Source organism: Castor canadensis, chromosome 18 (genome assembly GCF_047511655.1).
Source record: "Castor canadensis chromosome 18, mCasCan1.hap1v2, whole genome shotgun sequence".
Taxonomy (NCBI): domain Eukaryota; kingdom Metazoa; phylum Chordata; class Mammalia; order Rodentia; family Castoridae; genus Castor; species Castor canadensis.
Window position 1 is genome coordinate 28250978 of NC_133403.1, and position 19927 is coordinate 28270904.

At 41.2% G+C, this 19927-nt stretch overlaps 1 protein-coding gene across 2 annotated transcripts in view; it reads left to right on the top strand.

Annotated features, from left to right (window-relative positions):
• The window catches only part of Svop (SV2 related protein), a 114409-nt gene that overhangs the window by 85731 nt on the left and 8751 nt on the right, over positions 1–19927 (top strand). For both annotated transcript variants that reach the window (XM_074061018.1, XM_074061017.1), the window contains one exon: positions 7250–7357. In XM_074061018.1, the coding sequence (XP_073917119.1) occupies positions 7250–7357 (108 nt within the window). The remainder of the gene's footprint in view (positions 1–7249; positions 7358–19927) is intronic.

Genomic DNA, 19927 nt, shown 5'->3' on the forward strand with positions numbered 1-19927 from the left:
CCATGGAGGGGTGAGACTCAAACAGATCAGAAGTCAGTGCCAAATTAAGCAACAAAGAGATTTATTAAAAAAACAAAAACAAAAACAAAAGTGGCTCTTCAGCTGGGCTTAATTAATCTAATTGCTTGTCCCATAGGGGAGGTACTGACACCTTTAAGTTGTTGTAAAGTGTCAACAGGTAATAGTTTTTAAAGCTCTTACAAGGAAAATACAAAACAACCCCAATACTTAAGAATGTCTGTCCTGGTTAATGGATAAGCATTTTTCAGAGTCATTTTTCATGGGCTTGCCTGTGAATGTTTTGAAGGATCAGAACTGTAACGACAAAACTCAAAGTAACCATGGTTAACTGTAATTTAAACCTTGAATTTTGGTTAGGTAAAGTAACAACTTGGTGATTGTCAGCACTGTCAATACAGTACTGATAGTTAAAAACCCTAAATTTTTTAATGGTTTAGGGGAAAGCAACGTTAGTAATTTAAAATAGCCCATTTTGATGTTTAATTATATATTATACATAAAATGATGTTTATCTAGTCCATGTCAGATAAACCAGTGTTCATCTGATGAACAGATGTCAGATAAACCAGTGTTTATCTGACAAATAGAAGTCAGATCTAAATGCTAGAACTTTTAGCATTTATAAATAGAAATGTCAAAGACCTTATTAGAAGGTATCGTAGATAAAGGAGCTATAGCTGCTTGCATGCATATATGCTTAACTCCATAAACAATTTTATGACATTTAGATATATGTATAAGACACTAGGAGTATTAAAACCATTTAAGGAATTTTTACTTAGTTTAAACTTAGTTTCTTTAGTGTTATTGGAAAAATACCTTAGATTTTTGTGTCTGGCAAGAAATTAATTTAAGCAGGACATAAAGAATAGCAAATGATCTTAAATGGGCTATGAAGAGAACCAGTCATCTTACTTTTGGTTAGCAGGATCAAAGCATCTCCCAGCACTTAAGGATACAGTCAAATGTGTGTGGCTTTCCCTATGCTGGCTGGTGGAAAGAGAGAGAGAGAGGGAAAGGAGAAGGGGAGAATCCATTCACCCCTCACCCCTGCACGAGGGCTCCTGAATGGAATTCCCTATGCTGGCTGGTGGAGAGTGAGAGAGAAGGAAGGGGAGATGGATAATTGCCCTTGGGAGAGTGAAACCAAGAACTTCTAGGTCCTTTGAGCAGCTCCTGCATCCTAGTAAACCTCAAAACAGGTCCCTCTGACCTGGATGCAGTCACACGTCTGTGGAGACAGCAAGCAGTAGGGTCCCCTGACTTCGAGTCAACTGTTCCCTTAAGGACCAGCCTCATCCACCCCAGCATGAGGGTTCTTTGATGGGATGTTGATCCTGAATGTTGACCCAACTATTAAAATATCCAAGCCATTATGACCAGTACAGAACCCAGATTGTACCAAAGTAAGCCTGACAGATCCCAACCCATCACTTGTGGCTAGTTTTCATATTAGGCCATGGGGTTGTACTCAGCCTGTAAACTGAGAAAAATGGGAGAACATGTACAATTTTTAATAATAAAACCATTAAGATTAATGTCTTAAATAATTAGATACAGAAACCGAGATAAGGGACTAACATATTACTACATCTGGAGGGTGAGCTGTTGTTTGGTTTTGGTAACATTTTTTGTTAGCCTACAGTAACAAATATCTTGATAGTTATTTTGATAAAACAGTAACCCATTTTTAAATATATATTAGTATCTTAAATTTTTTTTCTTTCTTTTTATTTCTTTAGTATCTTAAATTTTAACCTTAGAAAACTTTTAGGTAAATTTTAAATTATAAGCTTGTATTGAAATACCTTTGTAAAAAACTAAACTTAGATAACACTGTTTTAAATAAAACTCTTAGTAACCTTATAAAAGACTTAGGAAGAAAATTAAATTAAACCATCTTTAATGATAGCAGAACACATGGGTCAATAAACCCAATTTTTTTTTTCATTTTTCTTTTATTATTCATATGTGCATACAAGGCTTGGTTCATTTCTCCCCCCTGCCCCCACCCCCTCCCTTACCACCCACTCCTCCCCCTCCCTCTCCCCCACCTCAATACCCAGCAGAAACTATTTTGCCCTTATTTCTAATTTTGTTGTAGAGAGAGTATAAGCAATAATAGGAAGGAACAAGGGTTTTTGCTGGTTGAGATAAGGATAGCTATACAGGGCATTGACTCACATTGATTTCCTGTGCATGTGTGTTACCTTCTAGGTTAATTCTTTTTGATCTCACCTTTTCTCTAGTTCCTGGTCCCCTTTTCCTATTGGCCTCAGTTGCTTTAAGGTATCTGCTTTAGTTTCTCTGCATTAAGGGCAACAAATGCTAGCTAGTTTTTTAGGTGTCTTACCTATCCTCACCCCTCCCTTGTGTGCTCTCGCTTTTATCATGTGCTCATAGTCCAATCCCCTTGTTGTGTTTGCCCTTGATCTAATGTCCACATATGAGGGAGAACATACGATTTTTGGTTTTTTGAGCCAGGCTAACCTCACTCAGAATGATGTTCTCCAATTCCATCCATTTACCAGCGAATGATAACATTTCGTTCCTCTTCATGGCTGCATAAAATTCCATTGTGTATAGATACCACATTTTCTTAATCCATTCATCAGTGGTGGGGCATCTTGGCTGTTTCCATAACTTGGCTATTGTGAATAGTGCCGCAATAAACATGGATGTGTAGGTGCCTCTGGAGTAACAGTCTTTTGGGTATATCCCCAAGAGTGGTATTGCTGGATCAAATGGTAGATCGATGTCCAGCTTTTTAAGTAGCCTCCAAATTTTTTTCCAGAGTGGTTGTACTAGTCTACATTCCCACCAACAGTGTAAGAGGGAATAAACCCAATTATAAAAGAGTTAAATGTAAATTACACTCATGGTAGAATAAAACAGGTCGAGATTATTGGTTATAAAATTATTTTTAATTCTAAGGCAGAGAATAATTAGGCCTGATTGGGACTAGAACTTTAGATAACCTTTGAGACAGTTGTGCACATTAGTTTTATAAAAGAGCTTAAGAACCATCCTAAAGACATCTAAACACACACAGACACACAAATGTTACGACCTAGGCATGCCAAAGAATACATGCACATGAAATGAACTGAAGAAAGTAAAAATGAAGTGGCCACAATTGGTGGGAGATAAAGACACACAGAAAACACACATTAACACACAAATAGTCACATTAATTTAGTGTACCCTTAAACCATTTCTTTATCATTATTTTTAGAAGATTAGTCAGCTAGATTCCTAAGTAGTTTATAACAGATCTTTAACATAAATACTCTCTCCTTTTGGCTCAATCCTTAACAGATTAATGCAGTAAAAACAACATGTACAGAAATTATATTGACCTACAGAATTTTAACCACAAGTTAGTTATAAATTTCCTAGAATAAGGCAAGATGTCATCACCCATGAGTTTCCTATTCCTAGGGAGTGGCAAGATGGTGCTGAACACATGGTGGCTCCTTCACGGTGGTATTTCCTGTGATCATATGGTCTCTCCAAAGGGTCTTTCAAATGGAACACTGTGGAAAGTGGATTATGAGAAGCCTATGAGAACTGGACATAAGCAAGGCAAGATCTAGCTCAGTTGCTTTTCCTAAGATGTTTATCTGTAGGCTGAGACTGGCACAGCCCGGGCCACAGAAGAGGAAAATGCAGAACAGCTGCTTCTCCTAAATTGTTTAATTTCAGAGAACAGGAATGCAGGTTTCTCCTGTTACAATGTCACACCCCTCCCTGAGAACTGCTGCTCCACTCTGTTTACCACTGGATATAAAAGACTCACTGAAAGAGGACAGGAGGCTTTTCGCTTTGGGCTTTTTGCTTAAGGCTGTTGCTTTTGCTTTGGGCTTTTGCTTTTGGCTTTTGGCTTTTGGATGAAGGGAGGCTTTTTGATGTGGGAGGCTTTAGAAGGGAAAACAATTGCCTAAAAGAAAAGGATTGCGAAGGAGAATTGCTAAAGGGGAATTGCTAAAGAGGGGTTGCTAGAAAGTCTGCCCTGAGAACTTCATACATAGGTTTTAGAGAAGCTAAGCTAAAGAAAAGCTACAGAGAACATGGGACAGGGCAAGTCTGAGCACAGAGGCTTTAAGAGAGATTATGCTAAAGAAAAGCTAAGAGAAAACATGGGACAGAATGAGTCAAAGGAAAGAAGTTTTAAAGAATAGAGAAGCAAGGTTTTAAAGAACAGAAAAGAAGACTTTAAAAGCAAGGTTTTAAGGAAAGACTTTAGAAGCAAGGTTTTAAAGAATTGCAAAGGAGTAAGGCCTTAAAGAATAAAGATAGAGATAAGCAGAGTAAATGAACAGAATAATAGAGAAAAGAAGCAATGAGGATTGTGCATCTTCACCTGAGCGCCCAACACACCTGCCCTCAACTTTCTGTCTGTCTACCCTTTGTTCTTTCTGCATCTCCTTTTTTGCCACCCAGTTAGCCCCAGTTAGGTTCAGTAGTAACCAGGAGTGAGAAAAATCTCACTCCAGAACACAAAGACATGTTACATACAACACACAGGCTCAAAATAGCAGTCTACTATAGAGGTAAAAGATATCTCCCCCTGAGAGACAGCTGTCCAGGAGGTAGGCATGCTAATGAAAAGGCCAGATAAATTGAAGCAAGCTAAGGTGGGATTTAAAAGGTTTTGTTAGTGTCTAGTTTACTCCAGGTATTTATAATTCGATCCTGGACCTCCTCATAAGGGAGCTTTGTGATCACCTAGAAAGCCAAGAATCCAAACCCTGTGGAGCCCAGCCACTTACAGAGCTACAGTTTGGAAAGGACCTTAAACAAGTTCAGAATCTGACATGCTGCACTGAGCAATAGAGAACAGTTTTATTAATTTTAAAACAAAAATAATTGTTAAGAATAAAACCTCTAATTAAATTATCTATTTAAAATGTCCACATATAAAAACCCATTTTCTTTAACCTCTTGGCTGTAAGCCTAATTTTATCTGCAGAGAACAGTTAAGGTTAGAATGGTTTTAAAGGTTTGTTGTATATCTCATTTTAGACTAATAATTGTGATGGACAGCATTAATTAGCATTATAGTTTGTTGTAAAAAGATGACCTTGTATTAATAATTTTTTCTTAATTTTTCATTTAGAGTAAATTAATTTTAAATAAGTTACAGTGATTTTTTTATTATTGATATACTTTATGGGTGACCAATAATAAATCCTTAAGTGGCACTGTTTTTTAATTTTAGGAAACATGCTTTAGAGAATTTAAATGCATTTAACATTTAAGGACAGCAACAATTAACACCACAGCTACATAGATGTAACCTATATGTTAATTTAGATTTTACCTTTGAATGGAATTTAGAATCTCTGGCTAAGATAGGCAGACAAGTTCTTGTTAGCCCTGGGACAAGGGTGTGTGACCTCAGTGTGAGCATTTCTGTGACTCCTGCAGGCTATGGGGGTAAGGTGAGCATAAGCGAGAATTTAGATAGGGTGGTTAGGGTAGACAGGCGTGGAGGGTGGGTGGGTAAGAGAGTGGGTCAGAGAAAGGGAACATAAGGTTGCAGATAGGGAGAAGGCGGTTTGGTTAGGCAGGGACTTTCGTCTGCCCCAGGTGCGGGTTGAGAAAAACTCGGCCTTGGCCATGAGGCTATTGGGACCACCCATCTGGGAAACTGTGTGGACCTCATGCACGCAGGTGCGGTTATCCCAAGTGGCCAACTGGATAATCTTGCACGGGCACCATAACGAGCCACAGGTGTGATTTTTTCCTCTAGTGGGCAGCCAGGAAACTGCGCAGCCTATGCCACACTGCGTTTTTCCAGTCCCAGTGGGGTCCCAGGAAGCCCTGTGTGCCCAACCATCCCCAGCTGCCAGCAGGCTTTTTCTTAAGAAAAACCTGTTGCTGGATGGGGCTGGCCAAGGTGTGCTTCCCATTTGCCTTTTAAAAACTGCCACTTAGGGAGAGAAAGAAGGAAGGATGGGGGGAGAGTGATGGAGAGATTCAGCCCAAAATTCTAGGAAGGGAGTGATTTTGAGGAGGAGGGACCCATGGTACCCACAGGAAGAAACAGTCCTAGCCTGGGGTGCAGGGCGGCAGCCACCAGAGGCGACAGCTTTAACATTGTGCCGTACCTCTGCTGGCACCAGCCACTGCTGGTGGACGGGAACTTTTAGTCTTGGGGTGGGACTGAGCTACGGCCTGCTGAGGCCCACCCCTTGCAACTGTAGCCAGGAGAGAAGGTGGCAACTCAGGCTCCAGTAGCCCAGGCAGTGGTGGCTCCATTGGCCCTCTAAAACCACTGGTTAGAGGAGAGAAAAGGAGGGGGAGGGGCAAGAAACTCAGCCCTAGGCATTCCTAATCACGTGTGTGGGGGAGTAGGGACCTGGGAGTTAGGTTTCTCAGGGTGCAATGAAGGAAAGGATGGGGGAGGGATTGAGGGCTAGGGAAGGTAGGGTTGGGGAAGGGGCAACCAGCTTTTAACATGGTCCATCCCCTGGGGCAGGACCAGGGAACCCTGACATGAACCCTGTCCTGTGCCTTGGGCACTTGCAGGAGCTCCTGAGTCCTGATGGCAAATGTTGCATCCTGCCAATCATTGTGCAGTCCATCTATGCCAGGGCTCCAAAAAAGCCCTGAGTATCTGGTGAATGCCCCAGTGTGAGGGTCCCCTACCATCCAAGCCATAAGTGGCATTTAGTTCTGAAGCATCAGTTGGTCAAGCGAGGTACCAGAGGACAGAGAAAGGTGCATTAAAATAAAGATTGGCAGAGATAGCATATTGGGATCTTGCTGGTCACTTTCTCCTGGCTGGCTCACCAAATGTTTCCTGCGCTGGTGCAGTCTGTGATCAGAAGATCCTGGTTTTTGTGCTCCAAATGGAAAAATGCAAGCAGAGCACATAGATGGGGTGAGGTAGGATAGCTTTATTGGGGGAAGAGGAGTCACCTGTTCTGCCAGGTGAGGAAAGGGAAGAAGAAGGGTGGGCACAGGTGGAGTCTGCGGGCAGAGAGAGAGAGAGAGCTTTTCCTTTTCAGGTGCCTTTAAAACCTACACTACCCCATGGGAGGGCAGACCCGGGAGGTTCCCACCCAATAATGAACAAGTGGGGAAAGGCACAGGTGATTCCTGGGCAGGTGAGGGTGATCTGTCTCGTCCCCAGGTGACCTGCACGAGCCCCAGCTTTTCTACTTCTATCCTGCCTCAGTTCAACACTGTGACTATTCTTCTTCCCCTTCCCCCACCCCAGTCTCCAGTCGGACGAAGGCAATCGAAGCAAAATGCAGCCTGGCCTGTGAGTACCTGAGTGAGGAGGACTACATGGACCTGCTGTGGACTACCCTCTCAGAGTTCCCAGGTGAGGAACCTGTGCCAGGGGAGGCTGGACCATGAAAGCCTGGGAATACGCATTTGTGCATATTCTACTTGTGATCCCAGGAAGCAAACACTATTTCTAGAGGAGCCAGGCTTTTTTTTCAACCCTTTGTTACGAGTTGCCAAGAACTGTGAAGGGGCTGAGATTTTTACTCTACTTGAAGGCTAACAGACCTGCCTTGTTTCATACACGATGGCAGAAGACACGAGACTCCCGAGTCAGAGACAAAAGACCATTCTAGCAAGCAGTAATATATTCTTTCAAGCATAATATATTGGTGTCAGTTCCCATTGCCTCAAGTCCCACATGGATGATAAGGAAGAGCCCAGATGGATATTGCATATGCAATAGGTATGCAACACATTGAGTGTGTCATAGGATTGGTAATCTCTGGAAACTCTGCTCAGAAGACACTTAGGTTCTTGCATCCTGCATAGAAAGAATCCAGACAGGACACATAAGTATAGTAAAGGAGATAATGAAGTTTATTGTAGGTGAGGGTTGCCATGTGGTTTCTGCCAGGTGGGGCAGAAGAAGAGGGAGAGGGATGAAGAGCAAGAGAGCTCAGAAAATCTGGGTGGTTCCTGTGGGTCAGGCTAGGGTGATTGACGGACTTGAATTACTCTGCACATGCACTTAATATACGTAAGTGTTAGCTTAGGTATATTAATTACATGCACGGGTGTGATCAATATCTGTGGGGAGCAGATTATAAGAAGCCTATGGAAACTTGACAGGCTGGTTTGGCATGGCCCCAGCCCCAGAAGGGGGCAAAGGCAAAATGCAGCATGGCTGATTTTCCTAAGTTGTTTACATTCCAAGAGTAATGCAGGATTCTCTTGTTGCAATGGAACGCCCCTCCCTGAGAACTGCTGCTCCACCTCCTTCTTTACCACTGTATATAAAAGACTTGCTGAAGAGGAATGCAGGGAGATTGATGGCTTTTTGGATTGGTGGGCTGCTTGTGAGAATGACACTGCTGCTGTTGCTGCTGGCTGTGTGTGTCTGCAAGTCTGAGGATAGAAACTTTAAGAGAGAACATGGGACAGTGCAAGTCTGAGGGCCAAGACTTTAAGAGAGATTAAAGAAAACATGGGACAGTGTGAGTCTAAGGAGAGAGACTTTAAAGAATAAGAAAGAAGCAAGGTTTTAAAGAATGGTAAGGAAGTAAAGTCTTAAAGAATAGAGAAGAAAAGAAGCTAAGTAAAAGAAGAGAAGTAAAAAAGCAACAAGGCTGTGTGTATTTCCATCCAAGTGCCCAGCACACCTGATCCCAATTTATGCACATTCGTCTATCTTTGGTTCTTTCTGCAACTCCAGTTGCCCCCAGTTAGGTCAGGAGGAACAGGAGTTCAAGAAAGCTCTTGAGAAATATTCATGTTTTAAGCAAGGGATTTGCAACTGAAAAGTGCTCTGCCACTAGGAAAGCTCACGTGGTGCCTGAGCCCCAGTAATTTTTAACCTATTCAGACTGCCTCAAGTTTATGAGTTCATTTTCTTTGGCCACAGTGAAATACCTGAGACTTGTTAGTTTATAAAGAAAAAAAGTTTATTTAGCTCAGTTCTGGATCTAAAGGACACGGCACCAGCATTGGATCGGCTCTGGTGAGAACCTCATGGTAGATGATATCACAATTCTGGGAGAGAGAGAGAGAGAGAGAGAGATGAGAGAGAACGTTTGTGGAGAAACAGTGGAGTATGCAGTGACAAGCTTCCACTACACCCCACCTCTTTTTTCAGCAGAACTAGGGTTTAAACTCAGGGCCTCATGCTTGCTAGGCAGTGCTTTACCACTTGAGCCATTCTGGCCTCCCTACACCCCACCTCTATAAAGTCTCACTCCCTCTTAACGTCACTGTACTGAGGACCAAATTCCTATTGATAACAGAAAATGGTGTTTTCAGAAGAACTTGGTTCTTGCATTCCAGCATGGAAGAATCCAAGCAGACGAATGGGTGTAAATGGGGTTTATTACAAGTTAGGGAAAGGGAAATACAAAGAAGCAGGGTGGGCACAGGTGGAGTCTGCAGACAGAGAGAGCATGCTTTTCTTTTTCAGATGTTTTTGAAACCTACACTAACCCATGGGGCGGGCAGATCCAGGAGATTCCCACCCAGTAATGAATGAGTGGGGAGGGGCGTGGGCAGTTCTCACTCAGGTGTGGGTGGTCTAGGTCATCGTCAGGCAACCTACGTGAGCCCCAAACTTTTCCAACTTCTATCCTGCTTCAAATTCCCCCTGAGAGACAATATTCCAAAAAATTCTTTTTGGGGGGTTGCTAAAGGGGGGTAGTCCATCTTCAGTGTCTGTTTCCAGCTGACAAGGGGCAGCAAACCCTACCTATATAGGGAAATTGTCTCTCCTATTTCTTTCCCTGGGGATGTGTTTGGACACAAGGTGTCTGAATATTGTCCAGCATAGGTAGGGTCCCTCACGGAGATCTCGTTCATCCGTAGAGATCAATAGCCCTGTTGCCTCATGATTTGGGTCCTAAGGCTTTTTTTCTGGAAGGGGTAAATTTGGTTTAGAAGGCATGACCTGAACATTAACACTGACGGGAGCTTCAGAAGGGGCCCTGCCAGATATAGCAGGAAGGATAAAGAATCTAATTTTTTATTTTGAGAAGTGACAGAGTCTTATGGTTAGCTATTTTTAACTCTTAGGTGGCCCTCTATTTTTGACTATCACTATAGTGGGCAGTTAAAGGCTGACTACATTAGGTATATGAGGGACCGGGTGTGAGTACAATTGGAGAGTAAACATCAGTGAGTCAGTTCTGTACAGAAGGCTCTTAGCATCCCTGAGCAGAAGTTAGATACCATCGAAAGTTCTGTTGCCTTTGCTTAAACGGAAGGCATGAGTTTACCTTTTGCCAGAAGCCCAGAAGGGTTAAATATTAAAGTATCTGTGTAAGAGCCCCTTTTTAAAATCTCTCGGCTTTGGTTACTTTCAGAGGTCTGGCATAATTGACTCCAGCTGGGTCTGGAGATGTCCCCTCATTTGTGCAGTCCTTTTGAACTGTCTCGGGTGGCTGAAGGCCACTTGTTCCTCTGAGAAGTTGGGGAACACTGACTGCTCAGGGGTAGCATCCTCTTAAACTCTTTGTCTGATCAGTTGTCTCTGAAGATTCTGCCCATTTGGCAATTTTGTCCCTGAGAGATGGACTGGCTTCTCCCAGAAAGTCAGATTTTGTCCCACAGAGGAGGGGAAGTAACACATTGAAGAGATCAGAAGTCAGTACCAATGTGACCTTTTTGGCCAAATTAAACAACAAAGAGATTTATTTTTTATAATGACTCTTAGGCTGGACAGTTAAATGTAATTATCTGTCCCATGGGGAGGTACTGTCACCTCTACATTGTTGTAAAGTGTCAACAGATAACAGTTATAAAGTTTTTACAAGGAAAATACAAAACGACCCCAATACTTAAGAATGTCTGTCCTGATTGATAGATAGGCACTTGTCAAAGTCATTTTTCATGGGCTTGCCTGTAAATGTTCCTGAAGGATCAGAACTGTAATGACAAAACTCAAAGTAACCATGGTTAATCACAGTTTAAACCTTGAATTTTGGTTAGGTAAGGTAACAAGTTAGTGGTTGTCAGTACTGTCAACATAGCAGTGTCAACACGATACTGATAATTAAAAACTCTAAATTTTCTAATGGTTATGAGAAGGCAATGTTAAATAGCCCCTGTTTTGATACTCAATCGCATATTGTATTATATATAAAACAATGTTTATCTAGCCAATGTCAGATAAAACGTTTATCTGATGAACAGATGTCAGGTAACCAATGTTTATCTGGCAGACAGATGTCAGGCCTAAATAGCAGAACTTTGAGCATTTATTATAAAGAGCAGAAATGTCAGAGACCTTATTAGATAGAATATACCTTAGATAAATGAACTATAGTTGTATATATGTATACATTTTTAACTTTGTAAATGATATCATTTAGGTACATGTACAAGGCACTAGTAGTATTAGAACCATTTAAAAGAATTTTTCCTTAGTTTAAACTTAGTTTTTTTGTGTGGTATCAGAAAAATACCTTAAGGTTTTGACAGGATGTAAAGAATAGTAAATAATTCCAAATGGGCTATGAAGAGAACCAGTCATCTTACTTTTGGTTAGCAGGATCAAAGCATCTCCCAGCACTTAAGGATACAGCCAAGTGAATACTTTGGCTTCTCCTATGCTGGTTGGTGGAAAGAGAGGGAGGGAAGGGAAGGGGAAAATCCATTCACCCCTTCATCCCCTCCACCCCCACCCCCACCCTACATGAGGGCTCCTGGATGGAATTCCCTATGCTGGCTGGTGGACAGTGAGAGAGAGGGGAAAAGGAAAGGAGGAAAGTTTTCCTTTTGGAGAGAGAGAATGAGAGCTTCCGAGATTCATGGGGAAGCTCTCAAGTATCTTGAAAGCCTCAATACGGGTCCCCACGACCTGTTTCCATCAGCTGTCTGGAGAAAGTGAGTGGTAGGGTACCTTGTCTTTTGAGTTACCTGTTCTCCTAAGGGCCCATATCTTTCACCCTGAACCTAGATGGGGTTTTGATCCTGATTGTTAATCCAACTATTAAAATATCAGTACCATGATGCACTGGGCAAAGAGGCTGATACCAAACCAACATGTACAATGAAATGATAACAGTATGCAGGAAGACAATCTGTTGAGTGTTAAAAGGAAAACATCTTAATGTTAACTGTTGCAACCAGTACAAAATTAACTATCAAATCCAAATTGCACCAAGGTAAGCTTGGCTGATATAAACCCATCACTCGTGATCAGTATTTACACCAGCTATGGAGTTGTAGTCAGGTTGTAAACTGAGAAAAATGGGGGAACATGTACATTTTTAATAATAAATTAATTAAGATTAATGTCTCAAATGATTAGAATACAGAAAGAGAGAGAAGGGGGTAAGCATAAAGTTTGGAGACCCAATTACTAAGAGGCATGGCTTAGATGTTAAGAAATTACATCCTAGACTGCTGATGTTAACCAACAGAGTGACTTAGGACACAGGGCAGGGTTATTGTTGACCTGCAGGTAGCCCTGGAGTCCAAAAATAACAGGCTCAGACATTTAGAGTTAGTGATGTGCATAATTTAGAATTTTAGGATTAATTACCTTTTTGTAGACTTCTTAAGGTTTTATCATCCCATCTGGAGGGTAGGCTTTTTGTTTGGTTTTGGTAAAATTTTGTATCAGCCTATAGCACCAAAGATCCCTGACAGTTATTTTGATAAAAAAGAAACCCATTTTTAAATACACATTAGTACCTTAAATTTTGACCTTAGAAGACTTTTAGGCAAACTTTAAATTACAGCCAACACAATTACACATATATAAACTTATGAGCTTTAAGATACTAATTTGTATCTTCAAACAACATTTGTAAAAACCCGAATTTGGATACCATTGTTTTTAATAAAAGTCTTAGTAACCTTATACCTTAAAAGACTTAGGAAGAAAATTAAGTTAAACTACCCTTTTAATATTAGCAATCTACAAGAACACATGAGCTAAATGAAAATTATACTCAAATAGAATGAAACAGATTGAGATTATTGTCCACAATTTTTTTTTAGTCCGACAGCAGAGAATAGTTAGGCCTGGTTGGGATTAGAATTTTAGAGACAGTTGAGCATATTACCTTTATAAAATAGCTTAAGAACCATCCTAAAGACATCTAAACACACACAGATGTTTTGATCTAGGCATGCCAAAGAATATCAAAGTGGACATATATGAGCTCAAAAAAGTAAAAACTAAGTGGCCATAATTGATAAGAGACAAAGACATATGCAGAACATACACACGATGCACAAAACTATCACATTAATTCAGTGTACTCTTATTAAAAAAAAACAAAACCATTTGTCATTATCTTTAGTAGATTAGTCAGCTAGATTCCTAAGTAGTTTATAACAGATCTTTAACACAAATACTCTACTCTTTGTCCAATCCTTAACAGATTAGTGTATTAAAAACAACATGTATAAAAGCTATTCTAATTTAGAGAATTTTAGCTACAAGTTAGTTATAGTTTTCCTAGAGAAAGGCAAAATGGCGTCACCCATGAGTTTCCTATTTCTAGAGAGAGGCAAGATGGCACTGGACGTGTAGAGGCTCTGTTATGGTGGCAGCCTTCCCCATGACCACATGGTCTCTACAAAGGGTCTTTCAAATGGAACACAAAGACATGTTACATGCAACATACAGGCTCAAAAAAACAATCTGTTATAGGAATAAAAGATATTTCCCCCTGAGAGACAGGAGTTCATATGAGATAGTCATCCTAGTGAAAAGGCCAAATAGTTGAAGCAAGCTAAGGTGGGATTGAAAGGTTTTGTGGCCTCCTTGATAGTTTTGGAGAATTAGTCATGGGTTGTAGAACTTCTTTCTCTTTTAGTTTAGTTTTCTTTTTTAGTTTTAAAGGCTTATCTAAATTTAGGATTACTATGGCTAGGGCAAATGGCAGTAAATCTTTAAGTTTTTAGGGGCTTTGATATTGTCCATATTAATTATATTTTGTTGCTTTTTGAAAATTGATCTTTTGTCCCTTTTTAAAAGTAATTTAACATTTTAAACTCTACTAATCTCTTTTTAAGATCAGATAGCCAGAGCCCAGAAGCTATCACAGGGAGTTTTAAAGTTAGCCACTACCCTAAAGCCAACAGTAATCTACATTAACAAAACAAAGACCCAAACCAAGAAGCTAGACAGAGCAAAGACTAGGAATCTCAAACAGAAATCTTCCGTCGTCAGGCAGGAGCTGGGTCTAGAGGCATGCAGCTTCCTCAGCCAGCTTTCCCTTGTGCATCAAAGGAGCCTTGTGGCTTGCTCACATTTTAGAGAGGAATGCAGATGCAGACAACCTCTTCAAGTCTCCCTGTTCTTGAAACTCAGCATCTAAAAGGATATGGCAGGAGGGTTTTAGTTATGGGGTTTTTAGTTACTTTCTCGTTCCAATGTCTGAGTCTGGCCCTTTTAATATTTATCAAACAGTACCCTTTTTCTAGGAAAAAGATAAATTCCATATTTTTATCTGTCAAAGGATCTGTTTATTTTTTCATTTTGAAAAGTGAAAAAGAGTCTGTTGGTTACTTTTGCTATAGGTATCTATACCTACAGCTGTCCCTAGCCCAATTAGGAGGGGATGAGTTGAACAGACTGCTGCTGCAGTGGGGCAGTTAAGGACTGATTATTTGGGGGAAATACCTACTTTAGGGGCCAGATGCACAAGGGGGAAGGTGCACTTAGAGGGTAAACATCAATAAGAGTCAGTCCCATACGGAAAGAGGACTCTAAGCAGAAGTTAAACACCATTATAAAGTGGGGTACAAGAGAGAATGAGGATGAACTATTAAAAGAACATATCTGGAGCCAGCAGAAATGGTAGTACTGCCTCTGCTTAAACAGAAGGCCTTGGTCAAAGACAAGAGTTTGTCCTTTTCCAGAAGTCTCGAGAACCTTAATACCAGACAGCACATGTACAAGAACCCCTTCTTTAAACATATCAGCTTTGGTTACTTTTAGAGGTCTGGAGAGCCAGACGTCTTCCCTCTTTTGTGTGGTACTTTTAAATTCTCTAAACAGCTGCTTCTAAAGATTTTGCTGGTTGGGCATTTTGGTCCTCCATAGCCAGCATTAACTTGCTCCTGGAAAAGTCTGATCTGGTCCCACGTTGGAGGGAAAGTAGCACAACAGACAGGTCAGGTGGAAGTCAGTGCCAATGATACCTTTTTGGACAAGTTTAAGCAACAAACAGACTTAAAAGATAGGCTCTTAGGCTGGACTTACCTGGGATCCATTATTAAGCCTAATTTTATCATACAGAAGATATACTGGTATCTTTAAAATGCTGTAAAATGTCAACAGACAACAGTTACAAAACTTTGTAAGGAAAGTACAAAACAATACCAATACTTAAGAATGTCTGACTCGGTTGACAGATAAGTACTTGTTAGAATCATTTTCCATGGTCTTGTCCTTAAACGCTCCAGGAGGATCAAAACCCTAATGACCAACTGAAAATTGAAGAGCAATTTAGCAATTGACAGAATAGTCTAATTACTTCCACTGTGTATAACACTATTAAATGTCTCCTATTACAATTAGGAACACATACACAAACTTGCAAGAGGCTAGCATGACTTTGATTTGGAAGACACCAGCTTGGGACAGTGTCTTTTTACTACTCTGTATTAGAAGGCTTGTATACTTGAGAGCTTGTTTGGAGGTTCTAGCAGGGGAGCGCAGCTACTCGTATACCCTTGACCGAAGAACGGTCCTCCTCTATCGGGGATGGTCGTCCTCTTCGACCGAGCGCGCAGCTTCGGGAGGGACACACATGGAGCGGTGAGGGAGGAAGGGGACACCCGCCTAGCCAACCAGATCAGCCGAATCAACCCTGGCGATCAATGGGGTGACAGATGTCGCAGCCAGATCGCCCTCACATCCAAGAAGGCTTGTATACTTGAAGATCACAAATGCATCTAACATGTAAAGGAGCCAGTAATAGCTACGTTACAGTTTAAACCTTAAATTTTGGTTAGGTAAAGCAACAGGTGACAAAATAAAAACTAGCCACTATTTTAGTGCTCAATTGCATATCATATACATAATAATGTTTATTTCACCAAGGCAAGCAGATGGCAAGCCTCTTAGTATTGACCATAAATAGCAGAAAAGTCAAAGAACCTATTAAATACAATGTACCTTAGATAAGAGAGCTGTAGCTGTCTACACATGCTGAACTTACATACTTTTCACTCTGCATTTGTATAACATTGAGATGCACATATAAGGCACTAGCTGTATGAGAATCACTTAAAAGAATTTTTACTTAGTTTAAACTCGGTTTCCTCAATAGTCAAATCCTGACAAAGATCAATAGAGAACGCAAGTGGTTATTGATGAGAAGGAAACTTGATGGCTGAGAGCTATGGCTTGACCCTGACAAGAAATCACATTCTAGATTGCTGATGCTAATTAACAAAATGGTTCAGGACATAGAGCAGGGTTTTGTTGACCTGTGTGCAGCCCCATGAGCCCAGAAGTAACAGGCTTAGTCATTGAGAATGATGACACACACAGCCCCGTATTTTAAGATTGATCATTTCTTTTATAGACGCCAATAAAATCTTCAGGTCTCAGGATCTTAGTGCAGCATCCTTGCTTTGTCTCTGGTTCTCTATAATTAAATTAATTTTACTCCTTACTCACCTAGATAAAATAAAACCCCTTTTTTAAAGATATATATCAGTACATTAAATTTTGACCTTAGATTTTTGCCTCAAAAAATTTCTGGGCAAACTTCAAACTACAGCCAATTCAGTCATACACATATAAACTTATAAGCATTAGCACCCTTTTAATTTGCATCTTGAAACCATCTCAACAAAATCCTGAATTTAGATAACATTGTTTTTAATAAAATAAAATACTGTAAAAGAAGACCCAGGAAGAAAAGCAATCCTACACTATCTTCTTTTCTATACAATAGCAATCTTCAAAATACATTGATTAACAAACCTAATTATAAAAGAGTTGAATGCAAATTACACTCATGACAGGATGAAGCAGATCAAGATCACTGTCCATAAATTTTCAGTTGGACCTGGTTAGGATAAGAATTTTAGGTAATGTCTTGAAGAAAACAATTTTTACACACCAACTTTATAATATCAGCTTAAGGAACCATCCTAAAGATGTTTACATATACACAAAAAGATTATAACTTAGGCATGCCAAAAAAATGTCAATTTAAGCACACATATATGAGCTCAAAAATGTAAAAATTAACTTATTGGCCACAGTACACTGTAGGAGACAGACTAAGAGACATACAAATGACACACAAAACCATCTTTTTTGCCATTATTTTTAGTAGCAGATCAGCCAGCTAGATTTTAAGGCAAAATAGACTTAAGGCTTTTTTTATTTTTAAGGAGTTTACAACAGATTTACAACACAAACACCCTAGTCTTTTTCTAATCCTTGACAGACTAGTGCCTTAAATATAACACATATAAAAATATTAATTTAGAGTACTTCAATCACAGGTTAATTACAATTTTTCCTAGGGGATGACAAGATGGTGTCAGCTATGTGTCTCCCATCCCTAGCAAATGGCAAGATGGCCACATGTCTGCCATCCCTATATATTTACAAAGATGGCTTCCATGGGTGGGAGCCACTGGAAGAAGACATGGTGGCTCCATCATGGCAACAGCATTTCCTGTGATCATATGCTCTCTCCAAAAAGGTTTTCAGTGAAACATAAAGCCATGTTGCATGCAACATACAGGCCCCAAATAGCAATCTGTTACATAATAAAAAGCATCTCCCCTGAGAGACAGGTGTTACTGCCCATGTAAGCTAGTCATGAACATTTAAGGTCAGTCAGACCATCTTTCTTCTGTCAGTCAGACTATAAGTTTTTCCAATTAAGACTGAGAGGAGCAAAGGAAGAGGAGGTTTCATGGCGGTTTGGAACTCTAGAGATCCTGTGGGCATCCCCATCTTGGAACTATATGGAGATTTTCTGTATCCAGACGTCTCCAGAATTGGCTTAGATATGGGTATCCTTCCTTCTGTTTGACTTTGTCTGAGACCATGTCTTTTTGCCTGCATAAAGGCTTTTGTGGGGGAAAGCACTGGATTCAGAGTCTAGAGTGCTAATGAATGTCCAGAGCAAACTAAGGTGAGATAGGCCTTTCTGACTAGGAGAGGAGCCTCATTTGAAGAGGTGAGGGATTCAAGCGGAAAACAGCTAAAAGGAGGGAAAAGGTACCAGCCCGGGGCAAATAATTCACAAGACCCTATCTCAAAAAAAAAAAGTCACACAAAAGGGCTGCTGGAGTGGCTCAAGGTGTAGGCCCTGAGTTCAAACCCCAATACCACCAAAAAAAAATTAAAAATAGAAAAAGAAGGGGAAAGGCACTAGGGCTGCGAGAATAGCCTTTGCACATCCTGGCTTTGCTGCCCTGCCTCCGAGGTCTGGAGGGAGAGAGCTGCTTCTTCATTCATCAAAGCTACCAGTTAGTCTCTTGGTTCCACTGTGAGAAGCAGCAGCCTCAGCTTACCACAGGGTTCCACCTCCTCCCATCCCTGGGGCCTGTGTTTCCCAGGCCTCAGAATGAACCTGTACCCTGTGTGCCTAGGACAAGGCTGTGGGCACCTGCTGCTTGGCTCTGACCTGGCATGGCTGCCCTTGCCACCAAGATCTGAGGGAGGAAGCAGGAGAGAGAAGAGATGAGGGACGAAAGAGGAGAAGGGAGAGGGGAAAGGGGAGAGGGAGAGAGAAAGAGAGAGAGAGAGAGAGAATCATATTAATCTTTTGATTCCCCCATGAGAAGCAGGTGTTCCAGGGTCTTGGTTTGCTCAGAAACATCACTTAGGCATGACAGTTTCTGAAACCCTGCAGGTCCTGGCAGCATGACTCTTTCACAGCACAAGGTGCGTGGTACTGCCCAGGCCTGTATTTCCATGGAGCCCTGCATCAGGACTGCTTGTCTGGGGAAGTGTGCATTGGGTGAACGAACACCTTGGCATCCCGTGGCCACCCTCAGAGACTCATGGACCCATTCATTGTCTTGTAGCCACTTTTCCCACAGGTAAAGTGCAGCACAGTTGCAAGAGGGCACTCGTGTCTCTGTTTTCCAAACCCATTCCAAGAGGTGGAGAGAGAGAAGGGTAAGAAGGAAAGAAGACAATAGAAATGACGTTTTGAACTATGGGGAGTTCACCTCCTGGCTGGCTTACCAAATGTAGTCTCTGATCAGAAGATTCCCAAATTCTTTGTGTCCCTGGAAGCATCCAGGAAGAACGTGGATGTAGTAAGAGAGGTAATTGAGTTTATCAGAGGGAAGGGAAAGGCATTACAAAAAGCAATGGTGGCCCCACCTGGCCTACCTGGCCAGGTGGGATGGAAGTGGGAAGCAGAGAGGAGAGGTCTCTGTTACAAAAGTGTTTTTAAAAGGTCACCCTAACCTGTGGAAGGGGTAAAACCTGAGCAGTTCTGGAATACCAATAATTGGTGAGTGGGGAAGTATTTGGATGGTCCCCAGGCTAGGGTATGAATAGTCTGCACATATTTGCAATTGAAAAGAAGATTGAGAGAGAGAGAGAGACAGACAGACAGACAGAGACAGACAGAGACAGAGAGAGAGAATGTTCAAGCTGAAATACAATGTTAAGTCATATATGTTTTAAGAGCCCGATTTCTTCTATGTTGTGGCCTCAGGAAGATCTGTAGGATTTTGATGTTACCTTTATCACTTTCTTAGCTTTAGGGTTGATGGAAGCTAGTGGTGTGTGTCAACCTTAGCAAAACCTTCCATGTCAAAGTCAAGAGGGGCTGTCGCCAGTGGCTCACACCTGTAATCCTAGCTACTCAGGAGGTAGAGCTCAGGAGGATTGCAGTTCGAAGCCAAGGCTGCACATATTCATGAGACTCTATCTCAAAAAAACCATCACAAAAATAGGGATGGTGGAGTGGCTCAAGGTATAGACCCTGAGTTCAAACCCCAGTACCAA